Source organism: Stegodyphus dumicola, chromosome X1 (genome assembly GCF_044657685.1).
Source record: "Stegodyphus dumicola isolate Sdum_Otavi_A_Nest chromosome X1, ASM4465768v1".
Taxonomy (NCBI): domain Eukaryota; kingdom Metazoa; phylum Arthropoda; class Arachnida; order Araneae; family Eresidae; genus Stegodyphus; species Stegodyphus dumicola.
The window spans coordinates 84,244,607-84,269,540 of record NC_140780.1 but is presented as its reverse complement, the minus strand read 5'-3'; the positions used below and the strand labels follow the sequence as shown (position 1 = coordinate 84,269,540).

At 30.9% G+C, this 24,934-nt stretch overlaps 1 protein-coding gene and 1 non-coding gene across 2 annotated transcripts in view; both read left to right on the top strand.

Annotated features, from left to right (window-relative positions):
- The first annotated feature begins 3,589 nt into the window (after positions 1-3,589).
- On the top strand, positions 3,590-3,663 carry TRNAT-GGU (transfer RNA threonine (anticodon GGU)). Its single transcript has one exon. It is a non-coding gene; the product is annotated as a tRNA-Thr (tRNA).
- A 944-nt stretch (positions 3,664-4,607) lies between these two features.
- Positions 4,608-24,934, top strand: part of LOC118195799 (glycine receptor subunit alpha-1-like) — a 151,622-nt gene continuing 131,295 nt past the window's right edge. Inside the window, exon 1 of the mRNA XM_085808674.1 lies at positions 4,608-4,765. Within this exon, the coding sequence (XP_085664800.1) occupies positions 4,668-4,765 (98 nt within the window). The 5' untranslated portion in view covers positions 4,608-4,667. The remainder of the gene's footprint in view (positions 4,766-24,934) is intronic.

Here is a 24,934-nt window from a genome sequence, read left to right as displayed (position 1 = left end):
GTTTTGTTTCGGAAAATTTTAATGATTAACTTCCAACGCCATATGCAATATCAACACTCCCTTGCTTGCACCTTATGCCAGAGATATATGACTTTATTTTTTTCCGTAGAAGTTTCCTTCTTATTTCTTTTTTGTAAGTTTTGAATTTTTTTTAAGGCATGAAAATAATCTTGTTTGTTTTTTCTTCCATACTGTAATATGGGGACGGTGGGGCACTGAAATGGGCAGGTAATGTGCTATTAGAGTACATAGGGAAAACAACTGCACTTGAATTTAAAGACATCATAGTTTACCTGGTGTTTTGTTACGTTGTCTGAAAATTATCAGTATGACTGTTAAAAAATGAACACAGCAGACTTACAGGCTTTTTCTAGTAGTAAAACTAAATATCGATATAAATTTTATAATTATTTTAACTTAACTCTAAAATGGAAGAGTGCATTGCCTTTTGTTCATTTAAAACTTCAGAAGAATTTATTATTTACATTCCCCGTATAGTGTTAATTATAGTTTTACGAGACCATCTTTTGATTTATATTCGTTCATCAGTTATTAACACATCAATTAGCTGGGATAATCGAGATCTCAGAGTGTTTTTTCATTAACAGCGAAATTTCGGGAAAATGGAATACGGAGTTTATTTTCCCCACGGAAAGAAATCAAGGTTAGGTAATAATAGTAATAACAGGAATATGACAAAATAATAGTAATATAATGAGCAGAAGTTCATGGAGTAACGAAAGACATTTCTACTTTAAGCTTTTCTATTCATTATCCGGTAAGCTTTTATTTTATAAGGCTGAATTTCAAAAAGTGCGTTTTAAAAATTAAATCTTGATGAAAGCAGTACAAATTTATCACTTTGAATAATTTTATTACAATTTCACATCGAATATTTTATTATATTCACTTCAAATATTTTACAACCTGATTTGTTACGGAAAGAAAATAAAGGCTAAGAAGCTCTAATTTAAATTGAGATAAATAAACTATTTGTTTTTCTGAAAAGTATTGAGCCTAAAAAAATTGGAATTAACTTCATATAATTTCCCTAAGAGTATTGCTTAATTTTTTTAAAGACTAGTGAAGAAAGAGATTCTGGTTTAACTTGTAAGGGAAAAGGGAATGAATCTCGCATAACAGTTGGTATCCTGAACCCTAGATTATCCTTATAAATCCTAAAACAAATTAAAATATTAGAAGAAAAAACCATAAAATTATATAATATCTGTTGTTGCCTTATGGGGAATGAAATTTTTATTGTTAAATAAACCTGAAAGTCATCTTAAAAAGTATTTTAATTTTAAAAGCATAAACTGTTATTACGTATTTTGTTTTTGAATGTAAAATTGTATAATAAAAAAATAGAAAAATGTGAAAAAAGTGTAGAATGTCTGAAAAATTTACAAAGAGACTTGCAAGCTTTACATTATTGTAAAATTTTATCGCAAGCTTTACATTATTGTAAAATTTTATCGCAACATTTAATGTTATTGTCGAAGTAGAGAGTAACCGCAAGAATGCGACGTCGACGTAAAAAGCGCAAATTTATGAACTGACATATTCTGTCCTAGACTGAAAGCATTAACACTGTTCAAGGTGTTAATACAAACCAAAATCTTTGCATGACTTTTATAAATATCTGTTAGCTTTTCACTGTGAAATTTGATTTTAGTATTATTTAAAAATTTTCATGTTATGTAATTTTCTTCCTTTTAACACTGTAGTGAGTATATTTGTGAAATTTCTGATTCTTTAAGTATTCATAAATACAAGTGATCAAATTCATCAATAAACCCTTAGAAATTTGTTAAATATCATAATCATAGAAGTACTCAAGTCTCATCTTCCATTCTCAGTCGAGATAAGCATTTTAAAGCACAAAGAATGCTATGAATAACATAAAGCATTAACAGAGGGGGGAAAAATTACATTTTAATCAAGAAGACAACTTAATTTTTAATACTGTATTAGATTTCATAAATTTTAATCAATTCACTTGTATTACTTAATCAAATTTTGTTTGTTCATTTAAATGCAGTAAGATACGTAACCGTTATATTTCTAAGGAGAGACAAAATGGCTTCGTAGAAGATTTCTATAGGAAAGTTGTTCATATTTTCACTACACATTGGTAAAACTAAGAAAACACTCATATAGCCAGCCGGTCCTTCGGGATTTGAAACCGAGTCGAACTACTAATGTCTTGCGGTCATCCCAAACTGAAAATTCTGTAATTTATTAGTTATTAATACTTAACCGTCATCATTTTTCTTCTGAAATTTCTTTTCAAAACACATGCACATAAAGAAAGTAGTTTTCTTTTGTAAAAATCAAAATGAGATAGATATATTATAACTCTGCATGCCCTTGCACACGAGTTGCAAAGCATTTAGCTGTTTTATTTACGCGTATTTCTTGCGTAGTTGAAAAAAATGAGAATGAAATTACTACTAAATTTACTAAAAACATTCAAATGGTGTAAGTCTCATTTTGTTGATATATATATCTTAGTAGGGCTTAATTCCTAAAAGTAGAAGTGCCTGAGCTCTATGGAAGACCGTCATGAAAGAGGAACAAGAGTAAATAAATAAATAAAATGACTATTAAAATCATTAATAATTAAAAAATTAAATAGTTAATGAGTATCAAATTAATTGATAAATTATTTAATTGATATTAATAATTAGTATTAAATTAATTCATAATTAATTACTATTTATTAAATAATTGAAATTAAATAAAATGTAAAGAGATAAATTAAATTTAATAAGCAATTTTTTATATAACTTTATTGCTAAAAATAAAATTTTCGAGATCTAATTTCTACTGAAATAATTATTCAGTTACATAACGGTTCGCTCCGGCTAAAATTAAGTTATGTCCCCAAAACTAAGAAATACCGGAGCCGGGCTCTGGTGGACTTCGGCGCAATTTAAGCTCTGTATCTTAGATGAAAGCTGTCGCAACACTGATATAGTAGACATTCATCTATTATATGAGTATTTCAGTAACTTTCCCTGGATGTATATGTAAATTATTTGAGTTAGTTTATATTAAAAAGTCTCTAGAAGCTACCTTTTACTCTGGCAGTTGACTCTATGGCGTTTCGTGTACTTCCCTCAGCTTAATTCTTTCTATTCGATAGAAATTTTGAAAATTATTTTATTTTTGTTTATTTATGGCAATTTTTTGGGGTATATATTTCCTTACACACTGATTGTCTATCCAATTTTAAAAAACGAAAATATTTAGAAATTACATAAATGTGTTCGTATCTTTTTTATTTTTGGTACGGTTTATAAGGTATTTCTCCCATTTTCCTAGCGTGCCTTCGTGGTGTAGTGGTTCTGCACGCTGGACCGGTATTCCAGAGGTCCGTGGTTCGATTCCCGGCAAAGGCGGTTGCATATTTTTCATCTCTCCGGCCTCCAAAAAAAATCCTAATATCTCTACAGTGGCGCCCGAACTAAAAGGGTTGTGGATGATGATTCTCCGCACCCAGAATTTGGCGATTGGATCCCCTGAAAACCCCAGTCGCTCTTTAAAAAGGGGAGTATATAAGGTATTTCTCCCATTTTTCTAACCTGCCTTCGTGGTGTAGTGGTTCTGCACGCTGGACCGGTATTCCAGAGGTCCGTGGTTCGATTCCCGGCGAAGGCGGTGGCATATTTTTCATCTCTCCGGCCTCCAAAAAATATCCTAATGTCTCTACAGGTTTATGGCAATATTTACTTGTTCAGTGGCTGTCTTTTCGTTTATTTTACATAATTTATTGCTTATTATTTATTAGATCATATGTTTCATCACATTATGCGAATGAAATATAAAATAATATCAAAAGTAAAATTATTAATTTTGATTTGGCCATCTTTTTTCTTTTGAATTTCACTCATATGTAGCAAGAAGAATGTTATGTAACTTTCTATGCTGTTATTATCATTTGTTGCTATTCGGAAGCAACACTAAGGAGGCTTCGAAACATAATTCTACATTTACCCTCAAATGATTTTACCGTGAAGAAAATTGTCACAATAATTTAAAACATGTTAAGTATCTATAACGTGATAACTTACTATGCATTTATATGAATAGTTCTCCCCTTTTTTTAAATGAGAAATTGAGGCATAGCTCAAACAAATTGCCTATTAATCTAAAAATATAAATAACATATTTTTGCGCATATCATGTGCGTCGTAGTTACTAAAATGAAGATGTACGAAAATTAATTGAATTCACCGACGATGAGATAAATTAAATTAAATCCATAATTACATAATTACTGTAGTTATCGTTCAAGGAACTTTTTCTTAAATACGTATATGTCAAATTCATTTATTATGATTATATTAGAAACACGTAAAGAAAGATAAGCGCATCTATTCTTTGCACATCTTATATAGAAAGTCGAATACGAGGGAAAATTATGACAGGAGAAATCACTCTTCATTTCCAGCAGTTGCCTCCGACCAAAACTTACCCCACGTGGATGTAACAATCATCAGTTTACAAAGCAGCGCCGTCTGATGCGGCAGAACTGCCGCCTCTTATTGGTCCATTGGCAAATTATTTCTACTGCCATCTGTGGGCGAAGCGCGGCACTTCTTAAGAGCAAACCGTATTGTTAAACTAGAGCTGCAGATCTTTCGTTAGGTTAAGGAGCCGAAATGGAAGCTATGAAAACTCAAAGACCCTATAGTATCTATTATCTTCTGTTACTACATACTATGCTGTGGGGAATAGTAACATGCAAAGAATGCATGGAGTAAGTGAATAGTTTCCTTTATTTAATCTTTTGAGAAATATAAGAACTTTTTACGTTTTTATTATTTTTTTTTTCTTTGTTAATCTTAATAATTTGATTGGAATTTTTGAATATTTTGACTATAAGAAAAGGATAAGCCATTTTATAACAAATGTAGTGTAAGTTAATATATAAATTGTGTCTAACTTATGGTTTTCTTTACATATCGAATTTAAATAATTGTTTAAAATTTATTTTAGTATTTCTAGACTATTTACTTCAGGGTGAACAACTTAAAACCAGCCCCACTCACGCTGCAATGAAATGAAAAGTGAAGCCGGTTTTGAGTTGCTCGCCCTGTATTTTATGATTTAATTTAAAAGCTACATTTGTTTAGTTTCTTTTTCTAATAGTTGTGCTATTATCTACTTTATATATATATCTTATTTCTTAAAATTTCATAAAAATTCAAAATTATAAAGGTGCTTTCATTTCAATTATTATGGAAAAAAAGAGAATTTAACAGATGTTTATGAAGCAAATTATTGTAATTATTTTCAAGAATATACATATATGATAATAAATATAAAAAGATACTGTAATAATGGCATTTAGTTTGTTGTTCGCATGTATCATTAATATTTTGTTCTTAAATGTGTTTCGAATTAGTGGAAGTTTTTATTAAGTTTTTAAATATTTCGAATTACTAATGTTCAAAGGTGTTATTAAACTATTATTACGTATTTAATGAAGCTGTAATGCTTAAAGTAACGGAAATTAAAAAAAAATTAAGATTTATTAATTAATTATAGTAAAGTAATCGTCGACCTAGGAAACATAGGTCCTCAATGGAAAACGTTTTGAGAGAAAACAGATTACACTTAACTTTACATATAGGGAAAATTATGAAAATCACAGCTACACAATTTCTTCCGCTTCCAAGAATGACAATTTGAGGACTTTACAAATCATTTATCAAAATCATGTTGTTGTTTTTTCTTTAATTTTGATTCTGGTCAGCTTAACTGCAGTAATCCAGGATAAAACTCGTTCCTTCAGTCACCCTACCACTGAAGATGCGAAGTTATCAACGGCTTCATTCAATTCATCCACCTCGAGCGATATTGCAGCGGAAGCTGAGTGCGAGTGTTGGAGGGCGCGGGTTGAATTCCCATGTAAGGCTTGGTTGTTGAAGTATCATCTTTTCCTTTTGATGCAGGTGTAATTTCTGCCGATTCTGTGGTAGTTTCTGTGCAAAATGTTTCGGCAAGACGGTTAATTTACTAATGGGTTTGGCCATAATTCCAGGCGAATGTATAATCGACAACTGTTTGCTGTTAAAAAAATGCTTCATTTCAACTTATAAGTAATTTCTTAATAAAAACTATTGCGCTATTAAAAAGACTGTATAATCCTTTATTAAATTATAAGATTTTAAAATCTTTGAGAAAACTTTCAGTTGAAGGCACACGATATTAATACATATGGAATACAAATTTTGAATACCATTACATCGGATCTGTCTTTTTGAACGGCATAGTCGTTAGTGGAGGTTGATTGTTTGCCCGAACTTCAGTGTGAGAGTTCGACCCCCATATAAAGGTAAGTCGTTCGTATGTGTCCGGAAATTTACAACGAATCCTTCCCGGGCGAGTGTTCATTCACTGGGGGGAGGGGGTGTTATTAAAACTAATTTAAGATGTTGACTACTAAAACGATATTATCATGCCGAAAGATCAAAATTAGAATATTTTACAATGAGTTAGCATCAGAGAACGGAAGAAAATCGTTTACAATTTTATGTATGAGATTTTAAAAAATGCTATGTCACAAACGAACTGTATTTATATTGTGTATCTATATTCAAGCGCTTATTTAATGGTTAACTCTATGTAGGCATTCTTTTTCAGGGATACACAAGTATCGTTTGATTGAATATTTTATTAATTACTTTTTTTAGCATCATCTTAAGACTTCTGTAACGGATGAGTATATCATCTGGGAAAAATTTGCAAATTTATGAGAAACTGTCATATTTCCTCATGCGTGCTCTCGTTGTGTGAATGATCAGCACGTCCAATAACACTGAAAGACTTGCGGTTCAAGTCCCGGCGATCGCACAGTTGATTTTTCATCTTTCTATTTCAAAAGGCCTAATGCAAAAAGTAAAAATAAATTAACTTATTGATATGTTGTTTAAAAGTAATCTATCATGAGCTTGTTACAATATACATCAGGTTACTGAAATACCCTGAAAAATGCATTTACCATAACGGCTTACTTCAAGTTCACTCTAATTATACTTATTAGGTAATTACAAGCGTTTTTACCTAAGAGACTCTGATTTAGGTATCCAAAGGAGTTCATGTTTTAAGAAAATTAGAGAACTGTTACTTGCTAGCAATTTGAATCAGTCGCATCACTTAATACCAAATGATATCTGAATATTTTAAAGTGACATGCATACTTTCTTAATGGACATGATGTAATTTTAGAGACCATAGAAGAAGCTTAAACAATAATAAAGGAGAGGAAATGCACCAGTCTATTTTAAGATACTAGTTTCCTACTTTCCTAGCTGGTATACCTTTGCAGTAAATCACGTACTTATATTTTCCCGATCTCTGCCGTGAAACCCCATTTTGAGCAGTACTCTAACATTTTGTAAGCAAGATATACTATTTTAATTAGCATTAAGATTTATTGAATTACCATTTGTATTTACATTTTACTCCGGCATATATTTTAGTTCATTTGTTTCTACAATAGATGCCGCTTAATATGATTGCGGTTAATGCGATCATTCGGATATTGTTATCAAGCTGCCTAAGTCTCGCGTATACGAAAATATCGAAAATACTTCGCTTTTTAAAATCCAAAATTCGGTAAATATGATCGAAATATTATAGAATGAATTTTTTAATACTGAAGTAAAGTCGCCAAATGAAATTAAGGAAACAGATAAACAAAATAGATTATAAGAATTAACAAAATAGATTATACAAATTGCCAAGTGACAGAGCAAGGCTGGTAGATAAGGAATTAAGTCACCACCCAAACACCTTGGTTTTCAATTTTAATCATTAACTTGAATTTAAGCAAATGAATAGAAAAATAAATAAATAAATAAAATATTACGATTTCTGCTCTTTTTGACTCAGTTATATTTCGAATTTTCTTTTCTTTCTTTAGTTTATTTCCGCTTTATTTCCTATGCGCCCTTCCCCATCTGTAACGTAAAAGTTTTTTCCCATCCAAGATCTTTCTGCCTTAACTAAGGTGTCGCGATGGTTTACTTATTTTTGTCTCTCTGAATCTTAAACTTCTTCCTACTTTGCAAGTCCTGAAATTTATTTATAAATTAGTAATAAAGGCATGCCGTTTTCAGTTTCTTTTGATAGTTCCCTACACTTTTTATATCTAATAAAGTTTATGCCTCATAATTGTTAAGTGTACATATACATGTAAACATCGAGAGAAAGAGAATATACGGATATATTGTTTACACATAAAAGTGGAAGATTAGAATTTAGGGAATCGAATAAGAACATATGAACTCTAGAGATATTCTGAAGCAGGGGAAGTCTCTGAATGCAACGGGCTGCAGTGGAGTGATCTCCCCGTGAAACAAATGGAAGAAATATTTTGCGCTAAAGAAATCGTCCTAAAGCTGTAACTACCAGCGCACAAACGCAGCTAGAAAGTTATTTAGTCAGTTAGTTCTTTAGTTTTTTTTTTATTATTCAATTAACAACTTTCTTGCTTTGCGCAAAGGAAGCATAGGTAATTGCTAGCAACAAAACAGTTTTTGAATCAAATCATTTTTAACTGGTAGTTGCAAAAGTCACTGGTATAACAACGAAAAGCATTTGTAGAATTTGCCGTAAAATAAATTTTACCACTCATTAACAGGAAAATATTTTATGCTTTTAAGAGTTTTAACAATCATATTACCAAAATGGATAATATACTACTTAAAATTTCGATCAGGGTTTTGCTTACGAAAAGCATGGCTCATGTACGGAAAGCATATTACGAAAAGCATGGCTCAATACGGTAGGAAATATAAACAGTTTAACTAGAGAATAATGATAGTCTGCGGAAATATGATATTGATATTTGCAAATGTTTGTCTCACATTCCTGATGATAAAGACAAAACGGTATTGGTTGCAATAAGAATGCTGAATGCAATTTATAAGAAAATACAGATTGGCGAAAAGGATAAAGAAATATAAAAATAAGGTAACAAAGCCAATTTAATATGATGTACAGTATAAAATGTATGGGCTTCTGTTTCAGAGACTGTGGAAGATATATTAATTCGGTATTTCCATAAAACTACACAATTCTAATCAGTTTTCAGTTTTTAAATCTATAATTCAAAATATTTCGAATTATGTTAGAAGAAATTAGGATTTGAAATAATACTAACAGTATTTTGAACAGTATTATAGTAATTAAATAACACTAATTGTATTTTGTATTGAAACATAGGTTCATCTTTTTTTTCCCTTAACATTTTTTTCGTTTAAAAAATCTTGTTTTTTTAAACAAATTAACTAGAAAGAAAGAAGCGTAATATTATTCCATATCAGAGAGCATCAGAAGTATGTTTGGGAATCAATCATGCCATAAATTCTCTAGGGGGTCAATACCAGCACGTTTATTTCTTTTGATGTTTGCTAATAGAGTTCATATTGAGTATCAATAAACAAGGGAACTAATTACAATGCAAGAAACGTAATATTATCCCATATCAGAGAGCATCAGATGTATGTTTTGGAATCAACCATGCCATATATTATCTAGGGGGTCAATACCAGCACGTTTATTTCTTTTGATCTTTGTTAATAGAGTTCATATTGGGTATCAATATCGATCAAGAAACGCAGAACCTTAATTTGCCGTAGCCATTCTCTCGCGTTTTCTGTCATTTATATTGATGAATTTCACAGGTATATTGTAGTGTACCTCTTAACTGACAGAAAATATAATACAACAAAAGACACTATAAATAGGCAGAGATTTTATCCAGTGCAAAGATTTCATTTAAATTTCTGTACGCTTATGCAGCATATTAATCTTAAGATATTAAACTACGTCAAACGAAATTTAATAAGTGAATAAAAAATGTGCATATGCGTCATATCTGGTAGCAGAAGCGTATTTGTTTATTCGTTTATTTAATTTAAGGCGTTATATACTGTTAAATTAATATAGTTCAGTAAATGAACTGCAGCCTATACTTAACAATATTTGTTGCTACTTGAATGCACACATACTTTAAATTTTAATATAATACATATAATACTTTAAATATAGCAACTCATTTACAACACTGAGTACTTTAATTGGAACTCTAAATTAATGAAGATGTATTTTAAATGCAGCAACTCATTTATAAAATTGAGCAGTTTAAGTGGAATTCTAAATCAATGAATAAAATAAAATAATTTGGAATGAATATTTGTCTAATATGAAAATAAAATAACTATGTAGATAAACTCAATATCAAAAATTAAGCTGTAATCCCATTTGTCTAGAAATTTCATTTACTCTTGAAATTTCCTTAACTTTTACAAGGTTCCTTTTTCTCTGTTTAGTCAACTTTTTCTTGTCAAAAGAATGATCGTAACATGATAAATTATATTAAACTTCTACTTATTTATTTACTTTTCTTTTCTTCTTTGACTACAAAATTTATCCTTCTTTAAAATTTATTTTTCACATCATTCTGATCAAATATTGCAATTTGTCATACTCTGTTTCAATATGAGATGGCAGATGAAAGCAGAAGAGGGTACGTGAACCGTACATGATTAATTGGTAATCCGACTCGGAGCGAAGTGAAGATTAAGTCAGAGTTTACAGACATAATTATAAGTTACTAAGGGTCTGTACGAAATTTACGTTAATTCGAAAGTATACAAAACTGACCAAAAGTTAACTATCTGAATATTTTTTTAGGTTTTTATTCAGAATGTCGTGAGCAGCAAAATCCAATAAATAAAACTTTTAAAACTTTAAGAAACGCATTTCGTTTATTCTTAGTTTAGGTTTAAAACGGCTAAAGGTATTTTACAAGCGAAAAATGAGCAAGTTTTTAGATCAACCAGCGTTTTATTTAAAATTAGATCAAAATGCAAAGTTAGCTTTACGTAGATTTTGAATATAAAATCATCCAATTCGTAGCATTTTGTGCTGTATTGAATATTACGCACTTAGCATTTTTAAGGTTTATGAAGTGCTAAATAAAACTTCAAGTCTAATAATTTTTAAGTTCTAAGAACTTCAGTAACAATTAGAGATAATTTACGTCTTCAAACAACACAACATTAATTTTATTTAAGTCCTGCTAAAATCAGCAGAAACTTCTAGCAGTTTATTTCTGCTTTCCTATTCTGAATCAGTGGCGTAGCCAGAGTTTGGGCCGGCCGGGAGGATCCGTTTGTTTACCTTCCCATTGCACCCTAAAAAAGGTATAAAATGTAAAAACGAAATATGGAGAAATAAATAAACGTTATGTGTTTACTTTAAAAATAAAACTTTAATTCATTCCAACGTATGTACGAAAACACTATTTTGCTTGTTTTTCTGCTAGCAAAATCATCAATGATATTCTAGATGTTTGTTTGTACCAGCTTCTGTTCTATAGACATTACAATAAGATTTGTTAAACGCAAAGTACTGATTTTTAGACCTCAAATGCTTCTTAATAGATCTGAATTTAAAAAACGTTAGTTCCATAACAAGTAACACTTAAAAATTGAGAGGAACATTTGCAGTAGTATTACAATATTTAAAACTGTGATGACGATTCAACATCTCGCAGTTCTTCACCTCGAGTGGATAAGACCGCTGATTATTAGTAGTTTAACCTGGGATTAAATCCTAAACAACGGAGTGTCTTTGTCTTTTATTCTACGTGTAACATCAGTACTAGCCAGTTTCTCTTTTTTAATATGAATATGAATAGTTCTCAGTTTTGAATCATTCGTAGAGAGCTTTTGCCCTCACGAAGGAATCATTTCCATTAGGGAGATAAACGCAATGAGCTTCTGTAATCCAATTCAATGATTGTCAACCCTTTTCTCCGCTTCGATTATTACATATGACTAACTACTGTAAAATTACATTTCGTATGAAAACATCCGCCCCAAAATATGTGACACCGGCGGCGGACCGCCCCCTCTGCCTACGCCACGGCTCTGAATATGAAAATGAAACAAACTAAAACGGAAAAATTATCTATGTTCAAAATCCTCTTCTACTTTCAAGAATAGTTTGTACTTAAACTAAATTTTGTAGAGTCTAAATAAATTATGAGATAAATCTTAATTTCTACTTGCATACTGCCCTGCTTTCTCATTTCCAGATAAATGTTATTGCCAGTAAACAATCGAGGATAAATGAGTATCTATGCTTCGTTTTCTAATTTCTTCGTTTTTTACACAGTCGCTACACATCTACACACAATGAAAAGCCTAGATTTGCACTTTTAAATTAATCTTTATTCTTAGTTGTGCGTCACTTTAAATATTTTGCTTTGAACAGTAATCGAATGCAAGAGATTCAGCCGTCTGAAGAACGCTGTGATCATTGAATAAGAAGATACCGAACACTTCTTCCTTCAGTTCTTTTATCCCGTCAGGATTCTTTAAGCATTTAAGAAGTATGAACAAATACCTTATCTAAAAAGGTATTTGTTTCGAGTTAGGCCAGAAACTCCGTGTAAACGTTTTAAAACATTGTGTTCGGTTTGTAATTTTAAACTATACTGCTGAGGTCAAATCTTCTTTCAATAATAAATTACACGGATAAAAGTATAACATCAGAGATTTTAACAGCGAAAAGTAATTGAAAATTAACTTAAATAACAGCATTAAAATATATTTAAGGTACATTTCTGATACCTTAAGATAAGGTAAGGCTTAAAATATTGATGGCTGGGTAGACTGAAAATAATTTCATCAACAAATGTACATAATGGAAGTTAAGCATTTAATCTGATTTTAGCCTTGCATTTTATAATGCTATCGCTTGGCCAAACAAGATATATTTTGTTTGTTAATATGACTTAGTGATGAATTAAGTGGAGTGGCATTTTCTCGAGAAAAAACTCTCTGAATTTTAAACTGAATTCGGGTGGATTTTAAATTGAATTATGATATAACAAGCACATCTAATGCTATGTGGGCATACCATACTGAAGAATTTTATTGTCATGGAAGAGGATTAAAGATCGAAATTGCCATTATCAATGTTTTTGTCGCCTGCAATGAAGATCGATGAGGACAGTCATGAAGACGTAGACTTCTGAGATGTCAGAGAACTGCTAAATGATGGATCTGTGCTAAATGATGAACAGATGAATGAACATATCAGAGAACTGCTAAATGATGGATTTGTGCGTATTTGAAAGTGCATTTCTCTCTCATTTTTATCTGCAGTCTTGCCACGTGAGTAATATCCCGTGGTAATTGCAAAAGTTGCTATGTGAAGAAATGTCCGTTTTTATGTTAAGGTATCATATAATAAAAAAATGTTATTTAGACTCCTGCCAAGCAATGGATGTTGTAATAAAGTCACACAGAGAGAGAGTGAGAGCATATGAAAGTATCTATTTCGTTTTCAGATTTTTTTAAGTTCCGATTTGTAATGGTGACAGTGATGGTATCCTGGCTAGAAGCGAAAAGGGATATTTATAATAAATTGCAGCGAAATAATTTAGAGCATTTTATGTTAGCTATCTTATTGAAAATCATGCTTTCAGGTTTATACGTAAATTTTTTGCGACTTCTTGCCATATTTCAAGGAGTTATTTGTACAATTATTAACTAATTCATTAGATAAATATTAGCTTTGAAGGAAAATCTGTAACGACAGTTATCTGAAAGATGTAATAAAATACTGCTTTGTCAAAAACATATATTTCATTTGTGCTTTTGCAATACGCCTGTGCTGCAATTTTTCTTGTAGATATTAAAGTGTATGACAAAACATAAATGTACTTAAAAAAGACATACTGAGGATCAATTCAAGGTTACTGTTTTCAGTTTTTAATCAAAACTTGAGAATTATTTGTCATAAGGAAATAGTTATATATTTTCATAGTTTTGGTATGATTGTCAGGTATACATGCATATTAATTAAATGCTTTCTCTCTATGAATACTAATCTCGCCACAGTTTATTACATTTCAGATTTAAATTATCAAATATTTGTAATCAACAGTCGTGAATAATCGTCAAACATTTGTAACCATCTGTCATGAACTATAGGTAAATACCCACTCTTATCACCCAAAACGACAAGGGTGAATTTCATTTAAATTTGTAGATAATAATGGTACTTTTTTCATTACATTTTCAACATTAGAATTTAAAAATTACTTTTTAATTCGCCTGATTACGCATGGAAATACTGGCTATTCTAGAATATTTTATTATTAGCTCAGACCAAACTAGACAGATTGAAGCATTTTTTCCATAACGGTGCCTTTCAGAATAACGATAGAATAATAAAAAAATGGAAATTTGAAGACAAAAATAAAGCGCATCAGAGTGTCATTAAGTTACACTACAAGTAAAATAGAGCACATCGAAATAATATAAAAGTCTTACTTAAAAGAAAACTATATCTCAAAAAGTACTCTTGGAAAACTTAGATGCAAAATGACATTTTAAATTTATACAAGTATTTGTATGTTTCTGCTTTTATTTATAACTTCCATGTCGGGTTTCAATGTACGAAACTTTGCATATGTAATCGCTTACATTTGTTAATAGCGCTGGATTTGGAGTTATTGGATTTTTAAATCTGGTGGTTAGGGTGAAACAGTAAAACATTAGTAAATTAAAGATCGAGCTTGTGAATATACATAAGATCGAGATGAGGTGATTTTTGAAAATTTCTCTTTCTCCCATCCGAATTACCAGTGTTCATCGACTTTATCGCTCGGCAACTGGTGGGCCTTCCCTTTCTCCCATACTCTGATATAAAGAAAGATGCTCGGCTTTTAGCCACGTTATCGATCTTTGTAAGATTCACTTAACATATCAGAGAAGGTACTATGTTCTTCCTTTTCGATTTTAGAGCTATTTTGTGCATGTGTATTGCCTCATTTTCAGCGCTTCTTTACGATTGCTTCTGCCCTCTGAATTTCTGACTAGCAGAATATATTTTAAAATAGAAATTTAAAAATTTATCCTGGTGTACGGAAGACTTTTCCTAATCTAGCCACTGTGCGCCGTTAAGATGACATTTGTTCTAGCTCTCTCATAACTTCCAATACTGCATTTACAACTTAGTAAAAGTCAAATTTTTATCGCAATTAAATTCTTAATTCCTGAAGATCCGAGCATTAAACAGAAAACTCAATTACTTGATAATGAATTTTGAGTTAAATTTTTTGAATAATCATAATAGAAGGCATATGGGGTAAAAATACCATCATGTACCAAAAAGGTAGTTTCTGTGAAAGAAAATGTCTATGTGTCTACCAATATTTAGTCTGTTGCTTAAGGTATATTCAGGTTAAAGATAAGGATTATTTTGGGTCTTGACATTATACGGTACTCTTTGTTTCTAAGGGTAAATAGTCTTAGCTTACATTATTTTGCCGAATAAAGTTGTGGAGTTATTAAGAGTCTGGGCGAGAACGTTTTTTGGCGGCGAGAAAGGTTAGGCATTTACTAACTTTTTCTATTGCTAGCTGAAAGTGCTACCAATTATATTGCGAGAGCACCTTAGAGGAAGATGCGATGATTCATCGTAAAAAACACTGTTGTATCGATGAGGCATCCTCTAAGAATGCAGAATCTCAATAATTTTAACCGCAATTACGTTTTCCGTTTACCACAAAGATACATAAATGCGTATCAATTTATTTGTTATTTTGTTATTCACATGTGGATCAAAAGTATGACATAAATTAATATTTGCCCACTCTTTGCTTATAAACGCCCTTCGCTTCTTCATCTCAAGCCTTTTTTTTTTAATGTCTTCTGCAAGAATGAGAAGAAAGGTTTCACAACGCGTTTGCCTGCTTCAATATTTTTGAAACATGAGACTTTTTTTTTAAAGTACATTTTTTAAACTATTTGTTCAATTTTTTCAACATAATGTAGTTAATTATGGGTTGAAAAAATAGCATAAATGCAGGCTAAGATAATAAATTTTAAATATAATTGGTTATAGAAAATCAGTCTAAATGTTACAGCATTTAAATATTAATAACTAGGAAAACATACTAATTAGACGAAGTTTGTATCAGAAAATTTTAAGCACTTCAAGGAAGTATATAATAAAGTTTTAATAAACAAATCAAGATTTCTTTCCGAACTATTTTGGTTCAAAGTATCTCTATTTTCGGATCTAACTTTGTAGAGTATATTAGACTTTCGAAAAGTCAGCAGTGCCTCGCCGAAATTCGAACTACGAATCATCTTACTCCCATCCGGATGTGCTATCAATTACACAACAAAATCACATCGTGAGGGAGACGAAAGTTCTTTACATTTGGCATTAACTTAAAAGGTCACTGGGGAGGGAGGAGACGTAGTCGGCGAGTTCAATTGGTGACGAAGCATCGTTCGCTACATTTTTAGTCTGGCCACTTATTATTTTTATAATTATTATTTTATTTTTATCTCCACTTATTATTTTCACCACTTATTTTTAGAGTCTTCTTAGAAATTTTGGAGGTATAAACGTGAGAAATCAGCAATGCCTTCGCCGGGATTCGAATTCCGACTTTTTCCATTGTCAGCCAGACGTGCTACCAATTACAACCCGAAGGCAAACTCTGAGGGAGGCTAAACTTCCTTACAACTTATGCAGCATTTTAAAGTAAGACGGTTCTCAATGACTGCATTAGCTATAATATGTTTTACAACGCTTAATTTGATCCCTTTTATTTTTCATAAATCTGCAGAAATAAAATCCTAACTCACCTGATAAAAATAATCATATTCAGTGAAACATTATGTTAAGTTAGTGAGCTTCTATCAAGCTTTCAAAAATATTCATTTTGATAAAGTATTTTAACACCATGCAGTTAGCATTCTTTTACAACTAAACGATACCTTCATTCAACTTATACAGTTTTGGATAATTTGAATTAAGTGCCAAATCGTTATCCAACATCAGTGCACCAATTCATCCAACAACAATATCAGTGTGCCAATTCGTTATGGATGTGCTAATTCGTTATCCAGCAACGAATTGGCACATTGATATCACATGCAAGGTTAAACTAAAATTTAAGGAAAGTAATTTTGAAATTTAAATCCCATTCATGGTTACTATTACGGATATTCATAGAATACTGTAACTCAGAATCATCAGTAGCGTATGTCTTAGCATACAGTATACAATATATCCTAGTATATAATATACAATATATGATACAATATATCCTAGTATATAATATACAATATATGATACAGTTATTCTACACCTTTGTTGCTAAAAAAACATTTATTTTAATCTGTTTTATCATAGTTAAAAGGGATTTTAAGGAAATATAATTAAATGGATAATTATTTTGAAATAACTATTAGGGTTTGTAGAGAACATTAGAATTTGTTTTATTTATTTATTTAATTTTTAACACGAAAGCAGCTTGCATCTCCTTGCCAGAATTTCAATCTCAGTTCTTTTCATTCTCAGCTGGAACTGCTTACCACTTACATCACAAAAATACGATAGAGGAATCTGAAAATAGCTTAAAAGTGAATTAAAATTAGTACTTAAAGCTCTCCTCACGCTGTCACAAGATTTCTTTTGGTCTCATAGCAATTACAGTTTATTACAGTAATATAGTCTCTACATATTCATTGAAATCAGCAAATAAATAGATGATTATGGTATTTTCGAATTAGTGTACAGAAACTCAAATAACACAAAAAACATTTAAAATTGATATTCTCGCGATGGGAGTTTAATATGCAACGTCATCAGCTGTGACACTAAACACAAGCGTAATCAAGAATTGCTGAACTTTAATGTATGTATTACGTTATTACCATTGTTATTGACTTCGAAATCTCTCCTGGTGATCCAGTCCTACTTTAACCATTTCATACCAAGACTATTTAGATCTCTTTTTTATTATATGTTAATAAAACTTTGAAAATTAAATGTAAACAGAGATGCTTAATTTTGTAAAATTTTTTATTTGGTGTACATATTGCTTTTGATGCTTTTGCTGCTATTAGTTAATTTTTTAATCTCAGGACTGGAAAATATTAATATTCATAAAGCTCTAAGGAATAAGGATATGTATTCATGGCTATTTTCTGAAAAGATCAGCATACTGAGCCAATTATCCCAAGGTTTCGTGTTCGATTCCGAGCGCGGATATAGTGTATTTTCAACTTCCTCTGATTTCAAGTCCTGTTTTCTTCACGATGTTAATAAAATATAATGAAATGAGCTTTAAATACAAGTACTCGGGTAAAGGACTATTGTTGGAAATAAAGCAGATCACAATACATATTTTAAAATCATTAGGGATCTAAAATAGTTACAATACACCTTTTCTGAAAGGCAATTTAGCTTCTTAAGTTGAGAAAAAATTTAAACGATTTTTTTTTCAATTACTCAGATATCCGTGGTGTCAATACTTTGTCAAGTTTAAATCAACATTCATTCCGTCGAAACAACGCAGAAGTAGTCTCTCAACAACTTTCAGAATGATTTCTAGGAGCACTGGATTTCACATAGATAAACAAGAAGCAGCTAATTCCGTTAATGGGTTTCGATTTCACTAAGTGGTATTTTTATCATGCAATCGATAACTTTAGCTTAATTTCATTTTGACTTAACCATCCGAATTTTAAGTAACGACTGACATCTATACTAGCTTCCATGGTTATGTAATTTGATAACCTTGACTTCCTGAAAGCATTAGAAAATTAATATACTTGGATAGCAGTCATAAAAATATGCGAAGAACAATTTTGCAAACGAATCTCTTAATGCCTTACAATATGCTCGATTCATACCTTCTAAATTTTATCCGACACTGTTAATTTTGACCATTTTTAGCTCAATTTATTCTTACATTTAAAAAAGACGAAACATCCAGGGGGTTAAATTGTAAAGGAAAAAAAAATTGCATAGCCAGCTAATAAAATAATGCTGTAATAAAGAAAGAACACATTCATCTCAATTCATTTATTTCTGCTGTCAAAAAATGGATTATACTACATGAAGCATTGTCATTTTAAGATTTAGTAACTGTTATAAGAGAAGAGTAGCAGTTTTGTTCTAGAAGAATCACAGTTATGCGAAGAATTTTATCACAGCTATATGTAGCAGTATGATGATATCAATCGATAATTTGGCGCAGCATGTACTCTGCAAATTTACAGTGACTTTATATTGAAATTCGTGCATATTTTCTCACTATATAAACTGTTTTACATTCATTTGGCATATACTGTTTAATATCTGTTGGTCATTAAATAAAGCAAAGGCCCACCAATGGCCGAGCGGTAAAAATACTGATCACTGATTATTCGACTCCAGGAAATTCCAGGAAACAGGCTGGCTGCATGGAAGATTTCATCGTTTTTTCAATGTTTAAAGCAAATATGAATTTTTCTTAAACTATCTTCCACGAAAATATCTTTTCTCTTAGACAGACAGCCTTCGTACGTTGTGCCGTAACCCAAATAATCCAGTCCATTTCGGACAAATAATGAAGGCAGATGCTTTTAAGACATATAAAAGCACAAAATAATGTAAACTTCCACTTTATGTGTGCATATATATATATATAGACTAGAGCTTAAGAATTGCAAAATTAAGGTTATTAATTATTAAAGTCGCACAGCATACTGCCAAATAAATTAAATAATTAAGAGAAAATAATTAAATCAAAAGTGGTGGAAAACTAACTAACAGGAAGAATATAAATTCATATTGAAACAAAACCATTAATTCCACATCATTAAACTAACAAAATAGAATCCAAATGCATCAAAAAATAATTTTCCGCACAATTATCGTACAGATTCCGAGAATTAAAAATATTTGCACTGATATTTAAGAATTTTTTGATGTTGTTCATCAAAAAATTCAATATCCCAAAGTTACACATATTAATAATAAAATTCCTCTCAACATTATTAATTTACTAGTCCAGAATTACGTATTATATCGTTTTAATTTTACTTGTTACTTATTATAAGAAATACCTAAACTAAATTTGGACGTATTTACTGGAGCGCAACAACTATAAATCTCCACGTAATTAAGTAAATAGCCCTTCTCTCTGATGCTAAAAAATCGCCATTTTTATTCCAATCCTATTATAAGCCAAACAAGTGAAGACTTTTAATTGTTAGTTATCTTTTTCTTTTCCACAACTTTTTCTATTCCTTATATGCAAACTACTTTTTGTTTTAAATTATTAAAATTTAGTGCAACTCGTATTATAATTCAATACTACTCGTATTAAAAATACGATTTTTTTCTTATCTACACCTTTTTAAGTGCTTTTATACTGCCAAAATAGCTTAATAATTTAATTTAATTTTCAATTTTTATTTTTATTTCATTTTTAAATTTAATTTTTAATTCATTTTTAATTTTAATTTTTTATTAATTTTCATTTTTTTACAATTTTTAATCATTTACATCTGTAATAAAACTTAAGAATTTCACCACTGCTTTTACCCTTTCCTTCATTTTCATTTTTAACTTTTGCAGGCGACATCTATACAACTCAGCTCAGTTGTTGAATTTTTGTTTCCCATTTTATCAAACTACAGTACTACAACTCAACTCGATTCTTCATATCGCATCTCATTTCTTTGCAATCTTGTGGAACAATTCCAATGGATATAATGAACAGCCTTTTAAACACGTTTTTCATTTCCTTTCTTCCCATTCTATTCAATTTATTACTTAATTAATTCATTTTTTGTTATTTTATTAATCCATTTTCTTAATGTCTTTTAAATTATTTCTCAAATTTAGGCTTATTTCGGTTCTTTAATACGGTTTTTCCTCTGTATCCTCAATTTTTAAACATTTTATTTGAGCAAAGATTATGATTCTTATTTGCTTTACTTTTAGGTAAATAAACTTTGTAAAATAACCTCCTTTCGTTTCCTTAAAGTTTGATTTTAAAATTTAATTATATTTGTTTTGCAACATTTACCCAACAGCTTTGATTTCTTAAATTAAAACATTTATTAGAAAAATATTAATATTTACCAAATTACTTTAAATTTACCCAAAGGTTTTTCTTGTTTCCTATTTCGAGAATTTTAATTTTATATTGTTTAATTTTTGTATAATATGATTTTTTTAAGGTCACGTCGAAGAAGACTTTATCTTAATGATTGATTAAAAAATTATTTAGAACATTTTTACACTTTATTGGCGTTGTATTTTTGTTTAAAATTACTTTAAATTCGTTTATTATTTGCACTCACTTTTTGATTTATTTCATGATTTTGTTTTGATAATCAATCACCCGGGTTTGGTTTGGTTTGGTTTATCTGATAACAAAGCACGCGAGTATTATCTGCTTAAAGACAGGGATTATCTTCTTGAAATACCTTACTCGTGTCCGCGTTATACATAGGGTAAACCACGGAAACACCCACGCAGCCAGCCCGTCCGCCTGGAATCGAACCCAGGTCAAATTACCAGTGTTCAGCGACTTTACCAATCGGCCGCTGGAGAGCCGATGTCCATCCAGATATAATTCAAAAACGTGTCTTTGTTGAACGTGGTCTTTAACCATTGTTAGACGGTGATCCCCCCTCTTTCAAAAAAGTCAAAAAATACATATGCATTTTCTTAAATTTAGATTCTTTTTTAATATGTTTAATAAATTAAACAAAAAAAGTGTACCAAATGTTGACCAAAATTTGAATAATATTAGTTTTTTATATTCATAAACTAAAACTAAGTACTTAGCAAATAAATAAAAGGTTGACTGTATTCCCCCCTGAAACTATGAAATTCCTCACAGGGAAAGTTCCCCTCCCCCTGGTTGAGAGCCCCTGATCTAAACTAATGCGAAGAACAGGTTAACGACAAGTACAAACAGGCCATCTATAATTGGTAATTATACAATTTATCTTTATTAAGATGTACCTTTCGTAAATTTATTCTGTTTCATGCTGCTGTCACTTTAGGTTTGAGCGAAGGCTTCTAGTGGTAGGCGGTAGTTTCTGAGTAGACTTCTAGGTGATAATATCAATGTAAGTTTTATTTGCTGTATTAGAACTTTGTTCGAGCTGCCACGAGTAACATATATTAAGTTCTATAATACGTAAGCCGTGATCGTAAAGTTTTAGTTGATTATTATTAAGCCGTTAAATGATGAGCGATAACCCACCGACTTGACATGAAGTCTTACATTATAAGTTATACGCTGAAGTCATAACCAATTATTTCATTTTTCCAAGACTGCTGTCATGGTGTAACTGGCAGCACATCCAACTAGCATTAGAAGAGATCAGTGGCTCGCATGCTAGCGAGGTCAAAGTTGCTTTCTCACGTTTACAACTTCACCTGGATTTAATTGATTGGGTGTCGTTCGTATTTTCAGTCGCCCTTTAAGTGATGAACATCAGAGAACAATAACAACAAGAAAAGTCACATATTTTGATATCGCCATTTTTGCTATTGTCGAAATTTATATGGAACCCGTGGAATTTCTGTAATCTATTGCTAATTCTAGCTCTAGCACTGAGCTCTATTATCTGAAAATAACAGGGTGAACATACTTGTTTGTATAACGATATTTTCATTCGAACTTCTTCCATTCTTGCAAGTTCTTTTTTCCTTTTAAGCTTATTTAATTAACAAGCCTTAATGAAAGATCAGCTATTGTACTTTACCGAGATTTCGGTTTTAACATTCAGAGCTACGACAGACAGATAACAATATAAACGTTACAGCTGTGGGCAAATGTAGAAATATGTATTTCTGATCCACCAATATAAAACTTAGAGTATATCATATCCTTCAGATATGAAATGTAATATGAAGCATGTAATTAAACAACTCTATGGGTATGATGTATTTAATTTTGCTGTTGCATAGTCACCACTGAAAATCATTGATTTATTTTTATATTAGCATGATGCATCTTTAAAAAAATTTCTCCTTTGCATGTTACAGAAGTCACTCAGTAATAAAAATCTAAGGCGAGATTTTTTTATGTAAAATTATAAATTGCTTAAGAGAAATAAGGTTATTGAATGTAATCAAGGGAACTGGTAAATTTTTTCCTCTTTTCTTTTATATTAATCGCATATTTTTATTGTATATTATTCATTACTCAAAATGAAAACACTGTTTCTGGTGTTTCAGGAATATTGCTTTAGCTTTATTTACGCTATCTGTTTAAATGCTCCGAATTAGTTGAAGATAACGTCTAGTCACTAAATGAAGCTTAAAGATTTCAAAGTTCTTGATTGTTCAATCAATTTTTAATTACTAACCAACGAAATGTTAATTACTAATTTTCGAAATGAGCAAAGCTGTTTGCATTTGGATGAAGACTGCGTCAAAATAATAACTTTTCATACGACTGTGTTTCTTTATTAGAGAACATTTTATACTTGACGATTTTTACGCAAAATGAAGTACAAGAAAGCGTTTAAACACATAAAACAGCAGGAATAGTTTGTTGTCTCATCTCGCACAAGTTTTTACTAAAACGTTTTAATCAACTAAGGAAGAGAGGTACCGCTGGCTGGATAGCTTATGCCTCAGAACATTGGTAATTCATTCCTGGCTTGGTTTTTAAGAACTGAATAGGCCGAATATATAGTAATCCTATACAAAGACGTTCTCTTTCTTTAAGATAATAGTTGTTGAGTTCTTTGCGCAATTAATTAACCAACCAACATAAAAAAAGGATGTGCTTTGTTAAATTATTAAGATAGTCATTCGGCACAATTACATTTTAATTTATAAATAACTATCTTTTTAAAAAAAATGTGTCAAAGTATTAAAGAACACTATCAGAGAATTGTCTGATAGTGTACCAATGAGGTGCCTCCTTTGCATAATGTATTGTTGCGTGCGTACGGGTTCGTAATAAATGGAATGAACAAGTCCGATGAAAAGTGATCACAACAAGTAAAACAAAATGCTGAAATTTCCTCAAAGATATTGGTACAATATTGCAATATCTCACAGTAGTTATATTCTAAACTACTAAAACGTTGAATAGAACTCAATTCAAAGCAAAGAAAGTTAATCCGATCTCAGCGCGAATTCGCTACAATCAACAAGAACTAAAACAACTGAATTGAGATGTTTTTCTTTGGATTTTATAAGCTTTTTAATCCTTCACGAGAATATTATGGTATTTTCTCGATTTTTCTGGGTGGCAAAAAAGTACAATTACGAGATATCTATTTATTAAAATGTTAAATGTGCGTGCTCCTGTATTTTACTTTTTCCGGCGTAGCTTTCTCTTCAAATGAAGCTCGTGCTGCATTGCACGGGAATATGAAAACTTTTAATTACAAACTTTACTAAAAATAGCTAAATAAATACAAAATCCGTAACAGTATGAACATTGTTGAAAGTTCATTGGCAACGTAACTCAACATAATTCAGTTTGATACCGAAACAATATTTTCTCGTGTAATTACCATTCCTTATAATTCTTTTCCCGTGTTTTCCTACCGAATCAGTTATATGTAATGCGTCAAGAAAGTAAAAAACACTGCTTATTAAGAATAACAAAGCATCATTTTATTTACAAGACTGCATTGTTCGTGAATATTTCCGATTTCACATACTGCTACTCGAATAATGAACACGCACTGTTACCGATCTGCTGTAGCTAAATAGTGGATCAAAAGGTGTGTCTCGTCAATATATAACAAAGATAACTATGCAATTACAAAGATTAATCCTATTCAGTCAAATTTTATGCTTTCCATATTGTTTGGTATTTTAAACACAGTCATATTCGGTTTTTAAAAGTCGTGAAGTAGTTTGCTTTTGCTATAATTTTAGAAATATTGAATAAAATCTTTAAGATTGGGCATAGTACCCATTGGTTTATTGTTTTTCTCATGTTGCTCTTGTCTGGTGAAGCCCACCAGCGGCCGAGCGGTAAAGTCGCTGAACACTGCTAGTTCGGTCCGAGTTCCGAATCCCGCGAACATGGGTGTTTTCTGCATGGGTGCATGCA